At 42.5% G+C, this 26,691-nt stretch overlaps 1 protein-coding gene across 1 annotated transcript in view; it reads right to left on the bottom strand.

Annotated features, from left to right (window-relative positions):
• The window catches only part of ARHGAP23 (Rho GTPase activating protein 23), a 1,842,805-nt gene that overhangs the window by 894,324 nt on the left and 921,790 nt on the right, over positions 1–26,691 (bottom strand). Inside the window, exon 2 of the mRNA XM_044055365.1 lies at positions 20,000–20,173. Within this exon, the coding sequence (XP_043911300.1) occupies positions 20,000–20,173 (174 nt within the window). The remainder of the gene's footprint in view (positions 1–19,999; positions 20,174–26,691) is intronic.

Below are 26,691 nucleotides of genomic sequence, written 5' to 3' on the forward strand. Positions count from 1 at the left end.
ACTACATTACTGTGGCTGTAATGTTCAGAGGTGATATATATGGGTTTTAATCCCACTACTGTGACATGCAAAAGACAGGGGCTATGGTCTTTGGAATTTCTCTGCTGCCTAAAACTACGTTATCTATATCTACAATCTGATATTCAGCAGGTGTATGGGATCATGAGTCACACCAGTGGTAGTAAACAGATTGAAGTATACAAAGTGTGCACAAATATGAATCACTGAACAACTCACCAAGTACAACTAGGTCACTAGAGCATGCAGGAAATATACATAGTTATCCTGGAAATTGGCCTATGCCATCCACAAAAAAACAGGCTTTATATGGACCATCTCACCAAGCAGCATCTCTGGCCTAGTTCTGTAGACTCATTTCTTACCACACTCTTGACTTCCAATGCCTTCCAAGAATATTACCAGCCTTTCCTGAAAATGAATGTGTGTGTGTGTGTGTGTGTGTGTGTGTGTGTGTGTGTGTGTGTGTGTGTGTGTGTGTGTGTGAATATAGGAGTTTATTTAAAAAAAGAAAAATCCTTGGTAACCTTCAAAGTCTCACAAAACCCACTATGCAACCTACACTGGGTCAAAAACAAGCCAAGCAGAAACTTCACAGTGTGGAGGGTGTGAAAGTTCATTCCTTGAAATATGTTGTGCACCTAGCTCATGAATAAAATTCAAACTTTAAAATACATACTATAAAATAATAAAATAGTAGGTAGCCCACAGTTGAGTTAAAAATGGAATATCTTTTATTGAAACACACAAACAAATGATCCTAATGAAAAGCATTAAACACATTTATTAATTTTATATATATATATATATATATATATATATATATATATATATATATATGGGTCTATATGACTTGGTCGACAGTTCATATGATCGACTGTTCATTTGGTCGACAGTTCATTTGATCGACAAGCATTTGCCCCCTTCCCCAATGTTGTGTGACCCTGGAGTTGATATATATAGTCAGGGGGGGTGTGGGGGGCACAGCCCGCCACATTGGGGGGTGTGGGGGGCGGAGCCCCCCACCTAAAATGCTTGTCGATCAAATGAACTGTCGACCAAATGAACAGTCGATCATATAAACTGTCGACCAAGTCATATAGACCCATATATATATATATATATATATATATATATATATATATATATATAAAATCAGGTTATTTGGAGCAAATAACACACACACACACACATATACATTAACTTTCGGGAAAGGCTGGTAATATTCTTCAATACAACAGTCTTCTGTCCTGGCTCAAGATAGCATACTCCCCACAGTACCGGTCTAGGAACTTTCTACTCTTAATAACCTAAATTATTATAAAAACGGTAGTGTGCATCACAGCAGTCTGGTTAATTTTAAATGGATATCAGGAATAGCTATTGTTACCATTTACCAATAAATACTATCTATACAGAAACAACTGATGCAACAAACATTTCACATTTAAATGAGAATGACTTTTTCTGCTCTTTGCTAACCATCACCTTTAAATCATTTAATTCCCCTTTTACAGCTTCAGTTTCCTGGTTTTAAAAAAAAATCACAGATCTTGCAATCACAGGGCAGAATAATTTCAGTTTCAGCTTTTACATGTTTGTTATACAATACACATCTTATGCATAACTGCTGTATTTACCAGGGGACTGCAGTTACAAAATTTACATACTACTTCTACACTGCACAGAAAAAGATCTCATGTTCTCAGATATTTTCATACTCCAGAAAATTATGAATATTGTAAATTAAAACACAAATGTTTAGTTCACCTGCTGCAGATGTTATACTGCTTACATGGAACACACATTTCTGTTATAGTCTAACAAAAAAATCAGTGGCAGATAAATTTTCAATCATCACAGTAGTGATTATGTACTTATTTATCCAGTCCTTCATTATCTTAATCACAATGACACCTGTTAGGGGTACATAGTCCACAGAGTACCTACAATTGGTGGGCAAGTGTGTGCTTGTGCACATCAGGGGTTGCAAAAGCTTGCATTGCATGTGCCTCACTACAATAAGCTGAAATCCATAACTGTCACCATTAAGTCACACATTTCTTCCAAAATGGGCATCTGAGTTGCATACAATCAATAAAGTGGCTATAACTGGTGGGTACTGAGAAATTGTCTGGATGAAATTGACTTGACTCCTGTTATGGTTTTATTGAAGTTAAAATGTCATTGAACTGGCTTGTAAGGGCTAGTGTGTGCACACATACCTACAAGCATATGTGTGTGTGCATACTTCTTTTTTTTTTTTTTTTTTTTTGAGTGAAACAAGTTGAAATATATTGACCAGTATTTTACTTTTATTTGTATTGTGTTTGCTTAGAGTAAATATCTGAAGTGTACATCAATAAAACAGCTAAAGGCACTTCAAAGTAGCTCTGGTGTGTATTCTGAAAAGGAAGACTATTGCTGTAAGACTATTAGCATGCGCAATACTGTATGACTGATTATTTATGGAAAACTGTAGCTATATTCAAAGTAGACCTTGCTGTAATCTAGTGCCACACCATTCCATTTAGCCTCACCCAATGATTTATTTCCTATAGACTGCTTGCTCTGAAATCACCATCAACCACTGCACCTCTTCTCCAACAAAATGGCAATTAAATGGTTAACACACTTTACCCAAAAGTTAAGGGGCAAGAGGCTGGTAAGGAGACAGAAGACATACAGTTTGAAAAAAGTGAGGTGAATTTGGATTTTTTTTGCTTTACAAGTGTTAGTGCAGACAACAGGAACATCTGTATTTGGACTGAAAAAATATTATGCTAAACTGAAACGCCATCCGCATCAGTAGGAAGTAAATCTGGCAGATACTAAAAATACCATGATTCCTTATGATAAACATGTTGTTCTTCTTTCGTTTTTTCCCGGTTAGGGGTCGCCACAGCATAACTCTGGTCCGCTGATTGGCAGTTGATTTTTATGGTGCCGAGGTGGCAGCCCGACACCCAACCTTCAACTAAGGCACGCCCATTCACGCATGTCTTTTGAATGCCACTCGACCGCAGGGAGGACATGCACAGAAGGTGCTCCAGCCGAGAATCGAATGGGAGAACCTCTTGCTGTGAGGCGACAATGCTACCGCTGCACCACCGCGGCTTCTCTTCCTTATGATAAACATATTAGTTTATATAATGTCCAGGTCAAATTTCCCCAAGTCAGTGTAAATACCTTTGACGACTCCACTGAAAACATAGTTCATAGTTTACTACCAGGCTACCTGACCTTGTAGACCATTTTGAGCCTAGGCAATTACCCCATGTGAGGTTCATAGGTTCATAGTTCAGTACTAAGCTAACTGCCCTTGCGAGCTATTTTAAGCCTAGCCAATTATCCCTTGTGAGAATCAAACCCTGCACTTTGTGATTGCAAGGTAAACACCTTAACCATTAAGCCAACCTAATAACAGTCAAACTCAATTAATCCTACCTGGACAACATATTTAATAAAAATACAATTGGTGGGGCAAAAGGTACTGGTGGCAACTCAAAGGATGGCAAAGTGTTTATTAGTACACTTTCAGCAGAAAAACAAAAAACAAAGTAGGTCCCATGTAACCTAAGGAGGTACAGTAGGAAAGACTGAAGAGGAAAGATCTTTTTGTGAATTAAAGCTAGCCTAGCAGTTCTGCTAAGTGACTGGAAGAGCAGCAGAATACAACAGGATATGGTTAACAAGCTTTCACAAATGGAAAGAGAATATCATAATGACTTTCTGTACAGATTAGTGATAACATCTGCTTGAAATGTTGTCATAGACAACACCGTCACATACATCTGTTACATTCGTAGTCAGTTTTGCATGCCACAATCACAGTCATGACTTAGAGGGACAGAACCATATTGAAACCTGTGTATGCAACGTTACCCCTTCTTGCTATCCCCCTCCATTAAATCTACCAACTGTGATGATATAGCTTGTTTACAAAATGTCTGCTAACCTTAACATTTACATTTTTATCCTAATAACCTATTATTTTATTTCTTAACCATATGCAAATTTTATTTCTTAACCATATGCATATTTGGTCTCATTGGTGTCTATGTTGCTGGCCTGAGACAGAGTTTAAAAGGATCCTTGTACCAGTTCACCTACCCACTTAACACATACATGTGATTAAAAAATAAAAGAATTGTAGTAAAAGTTCTACGAAGACAAGCAAAAACATAACTGAACATGCAACACAGGAGAGGAAAAGGCAAGTTTAGCATAGACCTCAAACTAATGCACACTATTGTTGAATAAATACAGAAGACCACTCATGTTTTTTTCAGTCGAAAAAAAGCATAAAGCAGACATGCATGGTAGGAACCAGAGAATGGGGGGAGGGCTGTTATTAGGGCAGTTTAAACAATTAAATGCCTTAGAACAGACAGTGTGAGGGGAGAGTGTTGGGGTAAAGGAACACACAAAAAAGTAAAAGGACAACTTAGTGGAATGAAATGTGGGACAACCTCAAGATGTAATAAGGGACTATCTGTGATGCTGCTGATGGTTGCAGTAAAAGGATAACACACATGACTAGCAGGCTCCATCTATTCAGTTAATGCAGTGTGGTAGTTAACGTATTTTCATGTCCGAACTTTGTTTTCTGTTTAGTGGACCTCACAAATATTTTCTCATGTCTTTTCAGTAGACAAAATACATCCAGAAAAACCCATCCGAGTCTGTACAGCAAGGAATGTAACCAGCTCCTGCACATATCTATATACTCAAATGTATATGTAAGGAAGCTGGGGAGAAGCCTAGGATAGTACATCAGGTGGGACCCAGTACATTTCAGCAAAATGGCATGACACAGGGGATGGGGGAAGAGTTGATCACATTGTGGGTGAGTTGGAAATGAGGCAGAGCAGACAGCTTCAACCATCCCATAAAGACCATTCATTTGACTGCAACTTACTTCACCTAGAGTACCTTTCTGAATTATATTTTTTCTAGTAAATGAAATAGATTTCATAAACATACCAATTTTACATGGGCAGTCGTAAAGCAATGCCAAACTTCTTTTTCAGACAGCTGACACTTGGCAGTCAGGTTGCAGATCTGCTTCTACCCATTTTACACGCTATAATGGAGAAGCTGGCACCAACTTCATTAACAATGGGGATAACTCCATTCCTTAAAAGTGAACCTGCAAGTCACCATAAAAAATACCAACCAATAACTTCTTCTAACAGCAAATAGCAATATCCTGGTATTGATGCAAAACCGTTTACAATCATTATATAAAAATTTTATGAAGGGAAAAGATCAGAGAAATAGTAAAAGAAAATCAAATGGAACCAAGGCTCATCTATTACTTAAAGATATAACAAAGATCTGAAAAATGGGCAGAGCCTAAGTAATGGCCAGCAGTGACTTCAAAATGGCTTTTGACAGTATTCCATATTCATGGCTTATAGAATGCTTACAGTTGTAGCAGTATTCCATATTCATGGCTTATAGAATGCTTACAGTTGCAGCAGTATTCCATTTTCATGGCTTATAGAATGCTTACAGTTGTAGCAGTATTCCATATTCATGGCTTATAGAATGCTTACAGTTGTAGCAGTATTCCACATTCATGGCTTACAGAATGCTTACAGTTGTAGCAGTATTCCATTTTCATGGCTTATAGAATGCTTACAGTTGTAGCAGTATTCCATATTCATGGATTACAGAATGCTTACAGTTGTAGCAGTATTCCATATTCATGGCTTATAGAATGCTTACAGTTGTAGCAATATTCCATATTCATGGCTTATAGAATGCTTACAGTTGTAGCAGTATTCCATATTCATGGATTACAGAATGCTTATAGTTGTAGCAGTATTCCATATTCATGTCTTATAGAATGCTTACAGTTGTAGCAGTATTCCATATTCATGGATAACAGAATGCTTATAGTTGTAGCAGTATTCCATATTCATGGCTTACAGAATGCTTACAGTTGTAGCAGTATTCCACATTCATGGCTTACAGAATGCTTATAGTTGTAGCAGTATTCCACATTCATGGCTTATAGAATGCTTACAGTTGTAGCAGTATTCCATATTCATGGCTTATAGAATGCTTACAGTTGTAGCAGTATTCCATTTTCATGGCTTATAGAATGCTTACAGTTGTAGCAGTATTCCATATTCATGTCTTATAGAATGCTTACAGTTGTAGCATCATTCCATATTCATGGAATATAGAATGCTTACAGTTGTGCAAGATACGCTGTACATGGAATAAATTACACAGCAGTTGCCCTGAAACAGTAGCAACCTACATTACAACTGAGTCATGAAAAAAGGTAAATCGTTAACCAGCAATATTCTTGTGCGCCTCTATCACCACTGATTTGATTTTCCTACAATTAATATGTTTACTCACCAGACTAGACTATGGTTACTGCTTTACTTCAAGAAAACAAACCTGTCAAATGACATCTCTCCTACTTTTTGTGGATGATTTAAAACTATATACATTATCTGACATACAAGTTAAACTACAATTACAAATTGTTACAACTCTTTTTACTCAGACGGTGTAAGAATAACATTTAAGCAATAACCCACGCCTGGGTGTGGGTAATGCTGGATTTACCCACGGTTGTTGTGGTTTGGTCACGAAGGCGAAGCCCGAGTGGCCAAACAAAGACAACCGTGGGTAAATCCAGCATTACCTACACCCAGAAGTGGGTTATTGCTATTATACAATGACATTATTTAGGAAAAAAAATACTTACTTTTCTTAAATAATGGCATTGTAATAATGCCTCCTTGCTGCCCTTCCGCAGCTGCCTGGTATTCTGCGGCAGTTCTGATGTACTGTGCATGTGTATGCTTACGCAGTACATCAGAGCTGTGTGTGGAAGCAATGGAGAAAGCAAGGTCTCTGTTGCTATTTAAAAAAGTGTCTCGCTATGTTAAAAGGAGTTTAACATAGCAAGTTAGCTTTAAAAAATGCAACGGAGATCTTCCTTTTTCCGATGCTTTTTTAAAACCTGTCTCGCTATGTTAACCCATTTAACATAGCGAGACAGGTGTAAAAAAAGCAACGAAGAAAGGAATATCTCTGTTGCTTTTTTTAAGCTCTCTCACTATGTTAAACCCGTTTAACATAGCAAGATTACAGCAACGGAGCTCTTCCATTCTCCATTGCTGTAACAAAAAAAAAAAAAACTTATACTAATGGAAAAAGTCTGGGCAACTGGACCTTTTTCCATTAGTATAAGTCTGATTTACAACGAGCACACTGACCAATCAGTGTGCACATTTTGGAATATTAATGGGGGGGGGGTCATTGTATAATTAGCCTTTTTAAATGTATGAAAGCAAAACTTAAGCATTAAACATATAATCTTGGGAGAGGAATACAGTATAAATGAACTGGGAGGGAAGCATGAATATCTGGGAACAAGGGTCATCAATATGACATGAACAAACAGTAAAGCTTAGAAATATTTCAGCAGCCTAAAATTAAAACTTGCCTTAACATCTAGGGATAAAATATAAACTACAAGTTAGCTTAACATCCACTTTCTTACCTAGTTTTGATATGAATGACTGCTGCTTTAATTTATTGGATTAACTGAACTGAAATAAAAGAAAACTGTTTGTGGTCATCAAATGATACATAAAAAGTCATTGTATGGAAGATTAAATACCTTGCAAGCTGAAGGAGGCATTGAACGCCTTGAAAATGCTTATATTGTATACGGCTGTAAATTTGGAACTGAATAAACATTTACTGATATCATCAGAAAGTACAGTTTTGTACCTACCATAAATGTAGATGTTCGAGTGCTCATACAGCTGCAGTCATTACAGATGGGTTATCCTGCCATCAGGCGGGTCCTCGGTCGGCCGAATTCCAAAGTCTAGGTCTGGCGTCGGTTGTCGTCGCTTCTTCCCTGATGTCAGTGCGGCAGGGTTATAAAAGAGGCAGCCATTTTCTTCAGTTTTTCTTGCCCCAGATGTCAGGTGCCCCCAGAAGGAAGGCAAAACATAATGTTATGCAAACATGCAATATAGATAAATCAAAAAACAGTAGATGCAAGCAAATACACCATAAAAGAATACTCCAAATAGGTTGTATGATAAAGGTGTTTGTCATAAGGCCTGTCTTAAGATGGGATGGAGGGGGGGTAACCTGGACTGCAGCTGTATGAGCACTCGAACATCTACATTTATGGTAGGTACAAAACTGTACTATGTTCATCGTGCATACAGCTGCAGTCATTACAGATCGGTAGAATCCCAAAGCTAAGTAAGGGTGGTAGGCACTAAGTGGAACTAGGAGGAGTGAGGATGCCCTGCAGGACTGCTGTGGCAAAGCCCGCTCTAGATTTTGAGTATAGTGGAAGGTGGTAGTGCTTGGAGAAAGTGTGCACTGAACTCCAAGTAGCTGCTTCCAAAATGTCCTTGGTAGGGACCCCCCTGAGGAAAGCTGCAGAGGTAGCTGTGGCCCTGGTGGAGTGGGATCTGATGTATGCAGGCATAGATTTTCCATGAAATGAATAACAAAAGCGTATGCAGTTTGAAATGAATAACAAAAGCGTATGCAGTGGGCTATCCATTTTGAAATTGTCTGTTGGAAATAGCCTTTCCTTGAGCACCTGTAGCACAGGACACAGAGTTGCTCAGATTTCCTGAATGGCTTTGTTCTGTCCAAGTAATAACGAAGTTGTCTGTGAATGTCCGAGGAATGTAGTAGTCTCTCCCCTTTGTTCTGTGGATTTGGATACAAGGTAGGTAAGTGGATAGTCTGATTCAAAGCTACACTGGATACTACCTTTGGCATGAAGGTAGGGTTGGTTCATAAGGAAACTCTGTCCTGATGGAAAATGATGAATGGTTGCACAGCCATGAGGGCCTGCAGTTCCGAAACCCTGTGTGCTGAGGTGATAGCCAGAAGGAAGGCTGTTTTCCATGACAAGTATTGTAGCTCTGCTGAAGAGGCCGGCTCAAAGGGAGGCAGGGTCAGCTTCTCCAATATGAAGTTGAGGTCCCAAGCTGGAACTGGTGGTTTCCTTGGGGGTTTTATATTTTTTGCCCCTCTGAGGAACTGCCTTAATAGAGGATGTGAGAATAGAAGAGGGTCTGTGTTGTATTGTGCAGAAATGGCTGAAGCGTGGATCTTGATGGAGGAGAAGGAAAGGCCACTGTTTAACATCTCAGCTAGGTACTGTAAAATTTGAGGTATATTTATTACCCAAGGATTCTGGCCCTTTTCTTGATTCCAGGAACAAAATCGTTTCCATTTGGCGGAGTAGGCTTTTCTAGTAGAAGGTCTTCTGGCCTCCAAGATGACATCCTGCACCTCCTTGGAGAGGAGAGTCTGTTGGGAAATTAAGGTATTCTCCATGCAGCTAGATTTAGGGTTTTGAGCTGGCTGTGAAGGGTTTTGTAGTTGTGCTGGGACAATAGAAGAGGGACTAGAGGTAGGATCCATGGTGGGGAGTGTGTCAGGCTCTTTAGGAGCGGATACCAGTGTTGTCGTGGCCAGTCTGGAGCAATGAGAATCATTTGTGGCCTCTCTGCTCTGGCTTTTAATAGAACTTTGGTCAGTAGAGGAAGAGGCGGGAAGGCATAGACTGTCAATGTTGTCCAATTGAAAGAGAGTGCGTCCACTTTCCAGGCCTGTGGATGATAAGTCCTTCAACAAAATTTTTTCAACTGGTAATTTCTGTGGGTAGCAAATAGATCTATCTCTGGCTGTCCCCATGCCCGAGTTATCTTTGAGAAAACTTGAGGATGCAACTTCCATTCGTGTGGATCTGTCATATTTCTGCTTAGGTTGTCTGCCAGTGTGTTTTCCTTCCCTGGCAGGAATTGTGCCTGTAGTTGAATTTGCAATTCCAGTGCTGTGTTCCATAGGGTCATGGCTTGCCTGCACAGGGGGTATGAATGAGTTCCCCCTTGTTTGTTTATGTACCACATGACTGTGGTGTTGTCTGTCCTTATCAATAGCTGGCCTGGATGCAGTAGGTCTTTGAAGTTCATAAGAGCATTTTGCATGGCTAGCATCTCCTTTTGGTTGATGTGTAGGTGCTTCTCTTTTTGCGACCATTTTCCCTGAATGCACTGATCTGCCATATGTGCTCCCCAGGCGTGGTCTGAGGCGTCCGTTGTGATGATTTGAGTTGCTTGAGGTACAAAGAAAGGGAGACCTGTGTTTCTTTGGCATGCTTGAGCCCACCACAAAAATTCCTTTTGAAGGCATGGAATGACTGGCATAATTGTTTCCAAGCTGTGGCTGTGTTGAGACCATAAGATTTTTAGGTACCATTGTAGTTTCCTCATATGCAGCTTTGCACATGGGATTAGTAGGATGCAAGATACCATGAATCCCAGAGCCTGCAGGACTTTCCTTGCAGTTAGCCTGGTGAAAGTTGCCATTTTTCTGAAGTATTGAGACAGTTGCCCTTGTTTGTCTGGCGTGAGGTAGGCCATCTGGGTGGTTGTATTTAAGCTGGCACCCAGGAAAATTATCTGTTGAGAAAGTATTAGTTTTGATTTCTTTTTGTTCACTGTGTATCCCAGGAAGTTTAACAGTTTTATTACAAACGCCAGATGCTGCAATAGAATGTCCTTGCTGTCCGCTTGGATCAGGCAGTCGTCCAGATATGGGTAGATTTGTATTCCTTGTAGTCTGCAGAAGGCAATTACTGATGCCAGGCATTTCGTAAACACTCTGGGTGCAGTAGATAAGCCAAAGGGCAATGCAGAGAATTGGTAATGGGTTGAACCTGCAAGAAATCTGAGGTATTTTCTGCAATCTTGTCTGATAAGGACATGCAGGTATGCCTCCTTGAGGTCCAATGTTACCAGCCAAGACTCCTTGCCCAGCATGGGAAGAAGCTGCTGTAATGTGAGCATCTTGAATTTTGGCACCTGTAGATATGTGTTTAGGATGGATAGGTCTAAGATAGGTCTCCAATCTTTGTCTTTCCTTGGTACCAGGAATAGTCTGGAATAAAAACCTTGACCTTGTTCTTTTGCAGGTACCTCTTGAATCGCTTTCATATCCATGAGAGCGGAAAAGTACAGTTTTGTACCTACCATAAATGCAGATGTCCGATAGGTATGCATCTGTAGTCCTAACAAATGGGTTGTCCTGCCTCAGGCAGCCCTTCAGTCGGCCGGATTCTAAAGTCTGGGTCTGGCCTCGGCTGATGTCGCACTTCACCCGACGTCATCGCTGCTGGGGTATAAAGGCATCAGCCGACGCCATTTTCCTCAGTGTTTCTTGGCCCAGATGCCAGGTGCCCTCTAGGAAGGCTAAATTTGGATAAATGCAGATAATTCCAAACAATAGAAAGCAAAAAATATATATACATATATATATATATATATATATATATATATATATATATATATATATACAAACAAATACACCAAAATAGATTCCCCCAGCTAGCTGAAAGTGGGGTAAGTACCCTAGGAATACCACAGAGGGGAAGGAGGGTGGGTAATCCTGACTGCAGATGCATACCTATCGGACATCTACATTTATGGTAGGTACAAAACTGTACTATGTCCTTCAAGGATGCATCTGCAGTCCTAACAAATGGGTAGAATACCATAGCCAAACTGGGGGAGGAGGCACTAAGATAAAGATGGTGTAGTTAACATCCCTTGCAAAACAGCAGTTGCAAAACCTGCTCGGGATCTGGAGTATAAAGGAAGATTATAATGCTTGGCAAATGTATGCACGGAGCTCCAAGTAGCAGCTTCTAAAATGTCTTTGGTAGCCACTCCTCGTAGGAAAGCTGTAGTGGTGGCTGTAGCTCTTGTGGAATGAGGCCTGATATTTTTAGGAGTTGTCTTTCCATGAAAAGAGTAGCAGAATCTAATGCAATTTCCTATCCATTTTGAGATTGTCTGTTTTGAAATTGCTTTTCCTTGCACTCCTGTTGCATATGCTACCAGAAGCTGGTCAGTTTTTCTGCTGGTTTTAGTTCTGTCCAGGTAGTAGCGTAGTTGTCTGTGCACATCCAAGGTGTGTAGTAGTCTTTCCCCCCTGTTCTGTGGGTTGGGGAAGAAAGTAGGTAAATGTATAGCTTGGTTCAAGGATACCCTGGAGACCACCTTTGGCATAAAAGTAGGATTGGTTCTCAGAGACACTCTATCCTGATGGAAGATAAGGAAAGGCTGTACTGCCATTAATGCCTGTAACTCAGATACTCTTCTAGCTGAAGTGATTGCTAGCAGGAATGCAGTTTTCCACAATAAGAACTGTAAATCTGCTGTTGCTGCTGGTTCAAAAGGAGGAAGTGTTAATTTTTCCAGCACAAAGTTGAGATCCCATGCAGGTAGAGGTGGCTTCCTTGGAGGCTTTACGTTTTTGATTCCCCTCAAAAATTGCCTGAGAAGAGGGTGAGAGAAGACAGGAGGATCCATGTTGTACTCTGCTGAAATTGCTGATGCATGAATCTTAATGGAGGAGTAGGACAGGCCATTGTGGAAGAGTTCTGCTAAGTATTCCAGGATGTGTGCTATGTTTGCCATTCAGACATTTTCTCCCTTTGCTGCACTCCAAATGAGGAATCTTTTCCATTTGGCTGAGTATGTTTTCCTTGTGGAGGGTCTGCGAGCCTCCAGGATAATGTCCTTAACCCTCTGAGATAAATCTGGTTGATTTTGCTTCATGGGATATTCCAAGCAGTTAGCTGCAGTGTCTTCAAGTTTGGATGCAGGGTCTTGTAGTTGTTCTGTGTTAGAAGTAAGGGGCATAGAGGTAGAGGCCATGAGTGTGCCCAAGACATGCTTCTCAGAAGCGGGTACCAATGTTGTCTTGGCCAGTCCGGAGCTATCAGAATTACCTTTGGCTGTTCCTCTCTGATCTTCAGTAGGACTTTGTACATCAAAGGAAGAGGTGGAAATGCATATGCTGTTAGGTTTTTCCAGCTGAAGGATAGAGAGTCCACCCTCCAGGCAAGTGGGTGGTATACTCTTGAGCAGAATTTCTTCAATTGGTGGTTATGTGGGGAGGCGAACAGGTCTATCTCTGGCATTCCCCATTTCTTTGTTATGGTTCTGAAGATATCTGGATGCAGCATCCATTCGTGAGCATCCGTGGTAGTTCTGCTTAAGGTGTCTGCTAGTGAATTTTCTTTCCCTGGTACAAATCTGGCCTGCAGATGAATGTTGAGATTCAGGGCCAAATGCCACAGGTCCATTGCCATCCGGCATAGAGGGTATGAGTGAGTACCGTCCTGTCTGTTGATGTACCACATAACTGTGGTGTTGTCTGTCCTTATCAGCAGGTGTCCTTGTTGGAGGAATGGTCTGAATGCCTCGATTGCATGTTTCACTGCCAGCATCTCCTTTAGATTTATGTGAAGATTCAACTGGTCTTGGGACCATAGGCCTTGTATACACTTGTCTTCCATGTGTGCCCCCCAGCCTAGGTCTGAGGCATCCGTGGTGATTGTCTGGCTTGGATGTGGTTTGTGGAAAGGCAATCCTCTGTTTATCTGACAGGCCTGAGCCCACCACAGGAATTCTTTCTTCACGCATGGAATAATTGGTATCTGAGCTTCTAGACTGTGCTTGTGTTGAGACCATACATTCCTTAGGTACCATTGTAACTTTCTCATATGCAGCCTGGCATGCGGAATCAATATTATGCAGGATGCCATGTAACCCAGGGCTTGCAGGATTTTCCTTGCCGTAAGCTGAGTTTGTGTTGTTAGTGTCATGAAATAGACTGGTAGTTGCTTTTGTTTTTCTTCTGTGAGAAAAGCCATCTGAGTTGTTGTATCCAGTTCTGCAGCCAGAAATGTTATCCTTTGGGATAGTACTAGCCTTGACTTTTGAATGTTGACTGTGTATCCCAAGGCTTGCAACAGGTGTATGACATTGGCCAAATCCTTTATTACTTTTGTCTTGCTGTCCGCTTGTATTAGGCAGTCGTCCAGGTATGGGTAAATTTGAATTCCCTGAAGCCTGCAATGAGCAATTACTGATGCCAAGCATTTCATGAATACTCTGGGCGCAGTAGATAAGCCAAAGGGTAATGCTGAGAATTGATAATGCTCTGATCCTGCAAGAAATCTGAGGTGTCTTCTGCAATCTGGTCGTATAGGGACGTGCAGGTATGCCTCCTTGAGATCTAGAGTCACCAGCCAAGACTCCTTGCCCAGCATGGGAAGAAGTTGCTGGAGGGTCAGCATTTTGAATTTTGGAACAATGAGGTATGTGTTCAGTGCGGACAAGTCGAGAATAGGCCTCCATTGATTTTCTTTTCTTGGTACAAGAAATAGTCTGGAGTAAAAACCTTGGCCTTGCTCCATAGGTGGTACCTTTTCTATTGCTCTCATCTTTAGTAAACTGATGATTTGTTTTAGAGCTTCTGTTTTTTGGCTTGGTGGAAGGTTTGGCATTCCTCTCCTTTTTGGTAGAGTGTGGAAGTGAAACCTGTAGCCCTTGTCTATTGTTTGTAAAGTCCATTTGTCTCCTGTAATACAATGCCAGTTTTCTGAAAATAAAGCTAGCTTTCCGCCCAAGGGTGCTTCTAGTTGTTCCCTGGTAGGCGGAATGAGAGTCAAGTCATTGTGTCTGTCCTGTGGAAGTGGTTGTAGTGGCAGCTGTGGCAGCACTTCTCTGGTTGGCAGGTTGCCATTGGCGACCCCTGTAGGCACCTCTTGATTGGTTTCTGCCTCTTGGACGTCTATTTCTGCCTCTCTGTGCTTTGGATGTGTCTGGAAAGGACCAATTTTTCGAGGGCCAATTCCTGCTAAACCTCGGAGGTTGGACCTGTAAAAAATCCTTGACTGTTTGGACAGATTTTGCTTTTTCTTCCACTTTCTTTATAACCTCCTGTGCTGGGGAGCCAAACAAACTGTGCTTCTCCATAGGCGCATCTAGGAGTTTTGACTTAACATGGTCTGGTAAGGATTGCTCTTTTAACCAGGCATGCCTTCGAATCACTGCTCCAGTCATAGCTGATCTAAAAGAAGCCTCCAGTGCATCAAAGCCACATTTTAAAAAATGATTACTGACCTGCTGAGAGTTATGTACCAATTCCTGAAGGGACTTACGGTCTATAAGTTCAGGAGAGGACAGTTTTTTATTTAGCTGGTCTAATAAAAATTCCTGGTACTGTATCATGTGAAATTGACAGTTTAAGGCCCTGGCAGAAAGAGTAGCAGATGTATAAACTTTTTTACCCCATCTCTCCAATGCTCTAGATTCCCTTTCAGAGGGAAGAGGGTTTTTGGCAGAGGCAGCTGCAACACCTTTAGGACCCTGAGAAATGGTTTCTGGGTCTGCAACATGAGCCTTATACAAGTGGTGGTGAGAGTCCGGGACCCTGTAATATCTGTCAGGCTTTGCAGGGGCCGGAGGAAGAGAATCAGGGGCAGTACTGGCATCATTATATGCATCATCAACAACAGATAGTACAGGAGGTATGGCTAAAGGCCTATGCTGTGGTAAATGTAAAAAAGTCCTTAGCCTTTTCCTTGAATCTGAAAAATCCTGGCCCTGCCATTGGAAGTGTTCCCTCATTGAGTGTAGGGTTTCCCCAAAAGAAAATTCTTCAGGAGGAGAAGCAGAAGGTATGGAGTCTTCTGCATCAGAATCCTCGTAAGGTGAATATGGGCCTTCCTGATGGTCAGATAAATCTGAGCCATCCGAGGAATAGTCTGAAGAGAGAGGTTCAGGTGGTTCAGTCCTAGGCCTCTTATCTGCAGGGGGTTGAGAGGCCCTGTCTGGGTGAGGTTTGGACCCCCTGATCAAAGAAATAAGGTCCTCAGCAAGGCTGAGTATCTGGGAACTAGAAGTAGACCTGTGAGAGGGAGCCTTAGTAGGTAAGGCCTTGGAAATTTTGGCTGCTTTAGCCCTGGAAAAGGCCTTCATAGACATAGAAGCAGGGGGTCTAGCAGCCCCACGTGCAGGAGTAGAGATGTCTAAAGGGATAGTGTCTGACAAATCCTGGGTGACTGCTTCTACAGCAGTAATATCTGAAGCCGATTCAGCCATGGCCTGTGTGGCCTCGGTTATCGGAGGCATGCTTTCAGCCGAAGGAAGAACCGAGGACTCTGTTTCAGCTGAAACCGAGACACTCGCGGTAGGCCTAACCGTGGTTTCAGCCGAAACCGCGGTCCGCGAGTGTCGGTCCTTTTCCTTGCGTTTTTTAGCTAATTGTGTAGTCGGAGTCTCCGACGGCATTTTATATGCAAAAGCGGGACCAAAAAACTCTTCTGCAAACTCCGACCGACGTCTAAGCGTCCATCGGTTGAAGGAAGCACAGGCTAAACAAGCTGATACGTCGTGATCTGGGCCTAAGCAAGGAAGGCAGTAAGAGTGGAAATCCTTATGAGGTATTTGTTTCCCACAAGTTAAACAATTATTTACTTTTTCTGACATCGGCTGAGGCAAGAAAGCATCCCCAACGGGGTACTTAGCTTTTTTAGAAGGCTTCGGTAGTAGAAATCTCTGGATCTGACCGACCGGCACTTGCGAACAGCTTCTGCTTCGGGCACCGCGCGGCAAGAAAGACTGAGGAAAATGGCGTCGGCTGATGCCTTTATACCCCAGCAGCGATGACGTCGGGTGAAGTGCGACATCAGCCGAGGCCAGACCCAGACTTTGGAATCTGGCCGACCGAAAGGCTGCCTGAGGCAGGACAACCCATTTGTTAGGACCGCAGATGCATCCTTGAAGGACATTTTGTCTTTGTACCTCTGCCCTTTGATTTTGTGGCAGGTTTGGCATGCCTCTCATTTATGGAAGGGTGTGAAAGTGGAACCTGTAGCCTCTGTCTATAATGTCCAGAATCCATTTGTCTTTTGTAACAATATGCCAGGTTTTTGAAAATAATGCCAGTTTTCCGCCCAAAGGTGCTGCCATTAAAGCTTTGCTTGGCAGGTATAGGGGGAAGTCATTGTGTCTGTTTTCTAAATGACTGTGATCTATCTTCTCCACCTCTTGGGGTTGGTGCTTGCCACTGTCTTGCTCTGTAAGATCCTTGAGGTTGTCCTCTACCCCTTGGGCGTCTGTATCTGCCCCTTTGAGGTCTGTCCGTGGCTGGAAAGGACCAATTTTTTGAAGGCCAGTTTCTGCTGAAGCGTGGAGGTTGTACCTGTAGGAAATCTTTCACTGTTTGCATAGATTTCGCTTTTTCCTCCATTTTCTTTAGTACCTCCTCAGCTTTAAAACCAAACAATACATTTTTTTGAAGTGGTGCATCTAATAACTTTGCTTTGACATGATCTGGTAAGGTTTGCTCTTTGAGCCAAGCATGTCTACGTATAACAGACCCCATGGCAGCAGCTCTACATGAAGCCTCTAAAGCATCAAAACCACACTGCAAGGTATGTTTACCCACTTGCTCTGCACCATGCAACAAATCCTGCAACTCTTTCAAATCTGGTTGTTCTGTTTGTGTCATTTTGCTTTTTAACTGGGATAACAAAAACTGTTGGTACTTTAACATATGGAATTGACAGTTTAATGCCCTCATGGTTAAAGTGGCAGATGTATACACCTTTTTCCCCCACCTTTCTAATGCTCTGGAATCTCTCTCTGAAGGTAAAGGGTTTTTAGCAGTAGAGGCCTTTATTCCCTTGGGACCCTGTGAAATAGTTTCTGGGTCAGCAGTATGCTGGCTTTTATAAAGGAACTGGTGAGAATCAGGGACCCGGTAATACCTGTCTGGTTTAACAGGGGCTGGAGGTAAAGAATCTGGATTAAGGCTGGCTTCTGCGTACACATCCTCCAAAATGTCTAAAACAGGAGGGATAGCCAGGGGCCTATGCTGGGGGAGCAGTAGAAATTCCCTGAGCCTTTTCTTGGAATCTGAGTAATCTTGGCCTTCCCAGTGAAAGTGTTCCCTCAAAGTATGCAGGGTTTCCCCAAAAGAGTAGTCCTCGGAGGGGGGGGGAGACCGAGGGAATAGACTCTTCAGCATCAGAGTCTTCTAAAGGGGAATAGGCATAATCCTGGTCCTCAGAATGTTCTGATGTAATAGAAGCCTGGTCTGAGGAAGGGTAGTCTTCCTCCAATCTGGGTCTTTTGTCAGAGGGGGGTTGGGAACCCCTGATGAGAGTTATCAAATCCTCAGCCATTTTAAGCATCTGCTTTTTAGGCATGGAGCCTTGGGAGGAGGTTTGAGGACCCTGTTTTTTAGTTTTCATGGCTGCTTTAGATTTAGTGAAGGATTTAATAGTGAAGGTGGAAGGCCTGAAGACGCCTTCAGAAATGGCAGGCCTGACTAAATTTTGAGTTTCCCCGCCAAGAGTGGCGTTGGTATCTGCAGTAGGAATGGAGACCGAGGAGCCTGCGACTTCGGGTACTGAAGTCACCGGTAAAATAGTTTTGTTGGTATTCAGGGGCTGCGTAGGCGCCTCGCTGTGTACCAGAGAACCGGTAGTTGGCCTAAGCGTGGTCTCAGTACTCGGTGCGGACTTCGGATGTCGGTCGTTATTTTTGCGTCATTTGTATAAACTGGTGTCGGTGTATCCGACGACATGATATAATTAAATTTTTTGCCAAAATAATGAAGGGTGAACTCCGCCCGGCGCTTAATAGTGCGCTTGTTGAACCTAGCACAAAAATGGCAGGCCGGGACGTCGTGGTCTGGGCCTAAGCAAGGTATACAGAAAGAGTGGAAATCCTTATGCGGTATTTGCTTCCCACAAGTAATGCAATTATTAACTTTGTCTGACATCGGTCTGAGGCAAGAAAAGTTTCCCCAACGGGGTACTTAGCTTTAAAGAAGAATTCAGCTGAAATACTTTCGTAAATCTCAGGAGCTGGCCGACCGGCACTTGTGAACTGCTTCTGCTTCGGGCACCGCGCGGCAAGAAAGACTGAAGAAAATGGCGTTGGCTGCCTCTTTTATACCCCTGCTGCACTGATGTCAGGGAAGAAGCGACGACAACCGACGCCGGACCTAGACTTTGGAATTCGGCCGACCGAGGATCCGCCTGACGGCAGGATAACCCATCTGTAATGACTGCAGCTGTATGCACGATGAACATCCAAACAGAGTGAATCTTCTGAACCACAAGGAAAATTTTGAAAATACACCCCTAATCAGATGCATCGCATTTCGGAAGGGAGTGAGTATGGAAATAAAATCAGAAGTAGACAACAGCAATAGAAAGTGATTAAAAAAATCAGAAGCAACAATTAGTAGAAAAGAAAAGGAAATTGGAAGACCCAAATTATAGTAGGAAGTACAGAGAACTCCAGGAACAACCACACATCGATCAAGATTTCATGTATGAACTGGCTAAGACAACAGAAACTTATACAGATAACAGGCTAACAATGGCACCACAAGGTAGTGGACTACATACATACTGAATCAGAAAATAAGAGAGCCAGACAACTATAAATTGTTCTGCTATACAGAACTACAAACAGTTGCATGTGTTGTTACAGGCTGTGATACAGTTATGGCTCAGGGTGTGTTAAACAGCTACACTTAGCACATCATGTGTACTGACAAAGTCAAAATGTATTAGCACATACACTCAGAAACTAGAACAATATGGCAATACACCACCCAAGATGGTTCCAGCAGCAGCAAGAATTTCCAAGCATGCCTAAATATGCTGCCAATACTTATAATGCCTTAAGAACTGCAGAAGACAATTCTGGATAACCTGCAAGTGCTGGGAAAAGCATACCTGATGAACATGAAATCAAAACTCTATAAACATTTGGAGAAATTACAAAAAAAATTGCGAATTTCTGTGTGCAAGTCTGTTGGAGTAGGCCTAGTGGCTACTTGATTTATAGATGAATACCATTCCCTGGAAACAACAAAAGTGTCCCACAAATACATGCATACCTCATTAAATTTGGGTTGGGCATGTTGACCACCTTACCTACAAACCTTTTACTGCATGTAGTAAGTGCCTGTCACTTGTAATGTAGTTTCCTGCTGTAATCATATTACGTTTTCATTTTCGATGCTACTGGAATAGCCTTCTCTACAAAAGCAAAAACAAACAAATAAAAATGGATTTGTTTACCTTCAAATTGGAATGGACGGCAGACTCTGGTGGGTAGACAATGAAATGTCTCAAGGTAAACCCAAATCCTTGAAAGTTCTTCCGAAGGGTCACTGTCTTGGGACCAGTCCAGGAGAACACTTCGTCCACAGTGGAATTTTCATTTGCTGAGGTCCCATCTCTTTGCCCTGCCGACTGGAGAAACGGGAAAAAATGTCTTAGTATACTAACAACAATGCCAAAACATGTGCCTCAGGCCCAGGAATAGAACATTCTCTCTACATAGAAGTGAATTCTACATTACAGTTGTGATGTCAATTTGGACTAATTACATATAAAACATTATGATTTACTTGCCAATAATTCCAAGCAGTACTGACTGCTAAGGTGCATGTGACCTTCTAGAAACATCTAATAGTAGCTCTTCACACAGCCATAACATACCCAGCACTGCTTACAAACTAGACGCTTCCTCCCAATTATGCATCGCACAAGGTGGTGACATCTGCAGATATCTTTTACTAACAACCAATAAGATGAAGACTACTGCAGCTGATGAGTAAATTACTGACTGTACAGTGCTTTGAAGTAAACTAAAATAGGTTTAAATGGAAAGCAAGCCTACCGTGAAGAAAGATGCTTCCCTTTCACTCTCAAACCTTAATATAACCAATTCCGGGGCTGCTGAACTGCAGGAAAATTCAGATCCCACAAAACTTCACTTTATTTACTACCAGAACTGCCTTCTATTAAATTCTCAACTAACGGCCAATATTGTCCTGTTCACATGCTTGAGTTCTTCGTCCAGATGCAATGGACATAAAATCTCATCTGCTCTATCAAGCTATGAATGCGACTTCCATATACAGTGTAGATAACCTGCCGTCCCTTAAATGGCCCTTATAACATGGCAGTGTTGTTCCTTTCCTCATTCTCTGTGCCTTTGTCCCAGTTCTTGTGCTTAGCTCTGATGGATGTGTAAAAGTACAGTAGTGTAAACTTACCATAAATGTAGATGTTCGAGTGTATTCACTGTTGCAGTCATTACATTTGGGTTATCTGCTTGCAGGTAGCCCTCAGTCGGCCTGATTAACAAAGTCTTGGGTCCTGCATCGGTTGCTGTCCCTTCTTCCATGACGTCAGGGGTATAAAACATGCAGCTGACGCCATTACATCAGTTTTTCTTGCCCCAGATGTCAGGTGCCCCCCTAATGGGAAGCAATTAAACATAAAAGCACAAAGATATGCCGCCAACAAAAAAGCAAATACACCAAAAAGGCTTTTAAGCATAGTAAAGGAAAGTAGAGGTATAGCCAAAAGAAGTTAGGGGGCTGGAGGGAGGGTAACCAGGACTGCAACAGTGAATACACTCGAACATCTACATTTATGGTAAGTGTACACAACTGTACTATGTTCTTTGTGTTTCACTGTTGCAGTCATTACATTTGGGTAGATTCCCAAAGCTATGGTTGGGAGGAGGAATTTAGATAGCATTAGGGTCAGCTATAAGGCCCTGCAAGACTGCAGTGGCAAAGCCAGCTCTGGATTTAGAGAAAACTGGCAAATGATAATGCTTGGTGAAAGTATGTACAGAACTCCAGGTAGCAGCTTCTAGGATGTCTCTGGTAGGGACGCCTCTGAGAAAGGCTGTAGAGGTAGATGCAGCCCTGGTGGAGTGAGGTCTGATCCCCTGGGGGATAGGTTTTCTATGGTGCTTACAGCAGAAATGAATGCAATGGCTTATCCATTTAGAAATGGTTTGTTTTGACACAGCTTTCCCTTCTGCCCCTGCAGCAAATGCCACCAGCAGTTGTTCAGATTTCCTTTGAGGTTTAGTCCTGTCCAAGTAGAATCTAAGTTGTCTGTGCACATCTAAGGAATAACAGTATGTTACCCTTTATTCTGTGTATTGGGAAAGAAGGTTGGCAAATGAATGGACTGATTAAGAGCCACACTGGATACCACCTTAGGCATGAAGGATGGATTGGTTCTGAGGGACACCCTGTCCGCATGAAAGATGATGAAAGGCTCCACTGCCATAAGGGCCTATAATTCAGATACCCTTCTAGCTGAAGTGATTGCTAAAAGGAAAGCTGTTTTCCAAGAAAGAAATTTTAAGTCTGCAGTAGCAGCTGGCTCGAAAGGAGGTAGAGTGAGTTTCTCCAAGACAAAGTTAAGGTCCCAGGCTGGGGTTGGAGCTCTCCTGGGTGGTCTCAAATTTTTGGCCCCTCTGAGGAACTGCTTGTGCAGTGGATGAGAGAAGAGGGGAAGTTCTGTGTTATAATGAGCTGAGATGGCTGAGGCGTGGATTTTAATGGAGGAAAAAAACAGGCCCTTGTGAAACATCTCAGTTACGTATTGTACAAATCTGAGGTAAATTGGGCGCTGTTGTGCTCATCCCTTGAGACTGGTTCCAAGCACAGAATCCTTTCCATTTTTCTGCATAGGATTTTCTAGAACTAGGCCTCCTTGCCTCTAAAATGATATCCATCACAGGTTTACTGAGGGATGGTAAAGGAGAGATTAAGTAATTAGCCAGGCTGCAAGGTTCAGTGTTAGAAGCTGAGGGTGCAGAATATGGTTCTCCTGCTGAGACAGCAGGTAAGGAGTCTGAGACAGGTGCCATGGAGATAATCATGACAAACTGCGCAGGAGGAGGTTATCAGTGTTGGCACAACCAGTCTGGAGCAATCAAAATCATCCTTGGTTTGTCCTGTTTGATTTTTAGTAGTACTTTGGAGAGCAGAGGCAGAGGGGGGGAAGACATAGACTGATAGGTTTTTCCAGCTGAAGGACAGAGCATCCACTTTCCAGGCTCGTTTGTGGGGAGTCCATGTACAAAATTTGTCCAATTGGTAGTTCTGGGGAGAGGCAAACAGGTCTATATCTTGGCTCCCCCATTTGCTTGTCAACATGTTGAAAATCCTTGGTTCCAGTTTCCACTCGTGTGGGTCCATGAGGTTTCTGCTTAATCAGTCTGCCAGTGTATTTACTTTTCCTGGCAGGAATTGAGCTTGTAGGTGCACTTGGTAGCTCAAGGCTGTGTTCCACAATGCCATGGCTAGTCTGCAGAGGGGGTAAGAATGTGTACCCCCCTGCTCGTTTATCTACCACATAACAGTGGTGTTGTCCGTCTTTACCATTAGTTGTCCTGGAAGAATGTGGTCCTTGAAGGCTGTCAGAGCATTCTGTACAGCTAACATTTCTTTTTGATTGATATGCAAGTGCATTTGACTTGGGTTCCATTTGCCATAAATGCACTTCCCTGCAAGGTGAGCCCCCCCCCCATGCATAGTCTGATGCATCTGTTGTTAGGGGGGTTTGGGAGGCAGGGGGTGGTGTGAAAGGTAGTCCCTTGTTTTGATGGCAGGCCTCTGCTCACCAAAGGAACTCTAGGCATAGGCAAGGTATGATAGGAATCATTGTTTCTAGGTCTTGAGAATGTTGACACCATAGGCTTTTTAGACACCACTGTAGTTTCCTCATATGCAGTCTTGCATATGGAATTAGAAGAATGCAGGAGGCCATGAACCCCAAGGCTTGCAGTATTTGTCTTGCAGATAAGCAGGGTTTTTGTGGCCACTTGTTTGAAGTAGTTTGTCAAATGAATTTGCTTTTCTGGCATGAGGTAAGCCATCTGGGAAACTGAATTCAAGCTTGCTCCCAGGAATATAATTTGTTGTCAGGGTACCAGGTGTAATTTCTTTTCATTTATGGTGTACCCCAGACAAGTTAGAACCCTTTTTACAAAGGCCAGATGATTCAAACGTATGTCCCGGCTCTCTACCTGAATTAGACAATCGTCCAGGTAAGAGTATATTTGAATATATTTTGGCCTGAAAAATGCAATAACTGGAGCTAGGCACTTTGTGAATACCCTGGGCGCAGTAGATAAGCCAAAGGGCAGTGCAGAGAACTGATAGCACGTGTAGCCTGCTTTGAAGCATCGGTAACTTCTGCAAGATTCCCTGATTGTGCAGGTATGCTTCTTTTAAATCTAGTGTTGCCAACCAGACATCTTTGCCTAGCATAAGAAGTAATTGGTGAAGAGTCAGCATCTTGAATTTTGGAATCTCCAAAAAGGTGTTTAGTGTAGACAGGTCCAGGATAGGATGCCATGAATTGTCTTTTCTGGGTACCAGGAAAAGTCTCGAGTAGAAACTTGTCCCTTTTCCACTTCTGGTACCAGTTGAATAGCCCCCATGCTTAAGAGAGAAAGTACTTGTTTTTGGGCCTCTGCCCACTCATTTGGGGGTAGGTCCAGCCACCCACTTGGTGTTGGCAATTTGTGGAAATGAAATTTGTATCCCTGGGACACTATACTTAAAACCCATTTGTCCTGGGTAATGAGTTCCCAATTCTTTGCATGAAGAACAATCTTTCCCCCCAAAGGGGCAGTCAGTTGATAACTGCTTGGAAATTTTAAAAGTAAGTAATTGAGACAGTTTACCATAGGGGAAGTCTCATTATTCCCAGACTTGGAAGTGGAGGCCCCCCACTGCTTAGTTCTGGGAGTCCCCTGGAACTGAAACCTGTGGTTTTTGCTGTGTCTGGGTTTGGCTTGAGAAACCCTGGACGGGGTTGGAAAGGACCAATTCTTAGATGGCCAGTGCCTACTAAATCTAGGAGGCTGAATTTGTAAAAAATCTTTAACAGTTTGTATAGATTTAACTTTATCTTCCATCTTTTTAAGAACTTCCTCAGCCTTGCTGCCAAACAGGCAGTCCTGATTTAAAGGAGCATCCAACAATTTAGCTTTAACATGATCAGGCAAAGATTGCTCCTTAAGCCAAGCATGCCTTCTGAGCACAGACCCAGTAACAGCAGCCCTGCAAGAGGCCTCTAATGAATCAAAACATTGCAAAGTATGTTTTCCAACTTGCTCGGCAGAATGCATTAAATCCTGTAATTCTTTATTTTCCACACAGTCAGGAATCAACATCTTTTTCTGTTTAAGCAGTCCAATAACATATTACTGATATTTTAACATATGAAACTGGCAGTTTAAAGCATTAATGGCCAAGGTTGCAGAAGTGTAAACCTTCTTACCCCATCTATCCAGCGCCCTGGTGTCTCTATTAGAAGGGGTAGGATTTTTAGCAGTAGAAGCCATAATACCCTTGGGCCCTGTGAAATAGTCTCTGGATCTGCAATAGGATTTTTGAAAAGGAACTTGTGGAACTCAGGGACCCTGTAGTATCTGTCAGGTTTTCTGGGAGCAGGAGGCAGGGAATCAGGGGCCAAACTAGATTCTGAAAAAGCATCATCAACAATGTCTAGTACAGGAGGAATAGCTAAAGGCCTATGCTGAGGTAGGAGAAGGAAATCCCTAAGCCTCTTTTTTGAATCAGAAAAATCCTGGCTTTCCCAGTGGAAATGCTCCCTTAGAGAATGTAAGGTTTCCCCAAAAGAAAAATCCTCAGGAGGGGAAGCAGAGGGAATAGAGTCCTCTGCATCAGAATCTTCATAAGTAGGTAAGGTCAAATCCAGATAATCAGAAGAGTCAGAAAAAACAGAATCCTGACCAGAAGATTCATAATCAGCTTCAGTCCTAGGCCTCCTAGAAGGGGGGGGGGGGGGGGTTGGCTACCCCTGATTAGAGTTATTAGATCTTCAGCCATTCTTATCATTTGATTTTTAGGCATAGTGGCCTGAGCATGTGGCGTCAGTTTTTTAGACATGGATCGAGATTTAGGCCCAAGTAAAGAAGGAGGCGTTGATTTAATATGCAAGTCCATAGGCCTGAATACACTTTCAGAAGCTGGTGCAAGGTAGAGACATCCGCGGATTCCATAGTTGAAGCATCTTGCAGCATACCGGACTCTGAATGGGTCTCAGTAGAGGCCTGCGAATCAGAAGCAGTGGGTATCAGGAGCTGCAAAAGCGCCTCACTGAGTACCGGCGAACTGGCGACTGGCTTAGGAGAAGCGTCATCGGCAGTTTTGGACCTCGGCGGCCTGTCTCTGTCTTTATCTTTGCATTTTTTCGGAATCCCGGTAGTCGGATGGCATGGCTAATCGATGACATTTCTGGATAATTAAACCGAGAACCGAAATATTTAGAGGCGTACTGACGATGGATAATGCGCTGATTAAATAAAGCACAAAACCGACAGAAAAGTACGTCGTGGTCAGGGCCTAAGCAAGGAATACAGTACAAATGAAAATCCTTATGAGGTATTTGCTTTCCAGAAGTAATACAATTATTAACTTTTACTGAAATCGGTAAGGAGCAAGAAAAAGTTTCCCCAACGGGGTACTTGGCTTTAGATTGAAGACTTTGGTTCTGAAACTTGAAAACAAAAATTTCAGTAGCCGGCCGACTGGCACTTGCAAACTGCTTCTCCTTCGGGCACCGCACGGCAAGAAAGACTGATGTAATGGCATCGGCTGCATGTTTTATACCCCTGACGTCATGGATGAAGGGACAGCAACTGACGCAGGACCCAAGATTTTGTTAATCAGGCTAACTGAGGGCTACCTACAAGCAGATAACCCAAATGTAATGACTGCAACAGTGAAACACGAAGAACATCTGCTTTCTCTCCTGCCTATGGTAACTTCTAATTTCATTTGTTTTACCCACAGACTGGTACAACCTCCAAGACAAAGAATGCAAGTGATGCTATGCCTTCAAAGCAAGGCTTTGTTCTTTACTGCAGCAGTAGACACAATTCCCCTACTATAAATCATGTACACTAATTCATAGCATAA

Source organism: Protopterus annectens, chromosome 13.part0, assembly GCF_019279795.1.
Source record: "Protopterus annectens isolate FY-2018-M chromosome 13.part0, PAN1.0, whole genome shotgun sequence".
Lineage (NCBI taxonomy): Eukaryota > Metazoa > Chordata > Ceratodontiformes > Protopteridae > Protopterus > Protopterus annectens.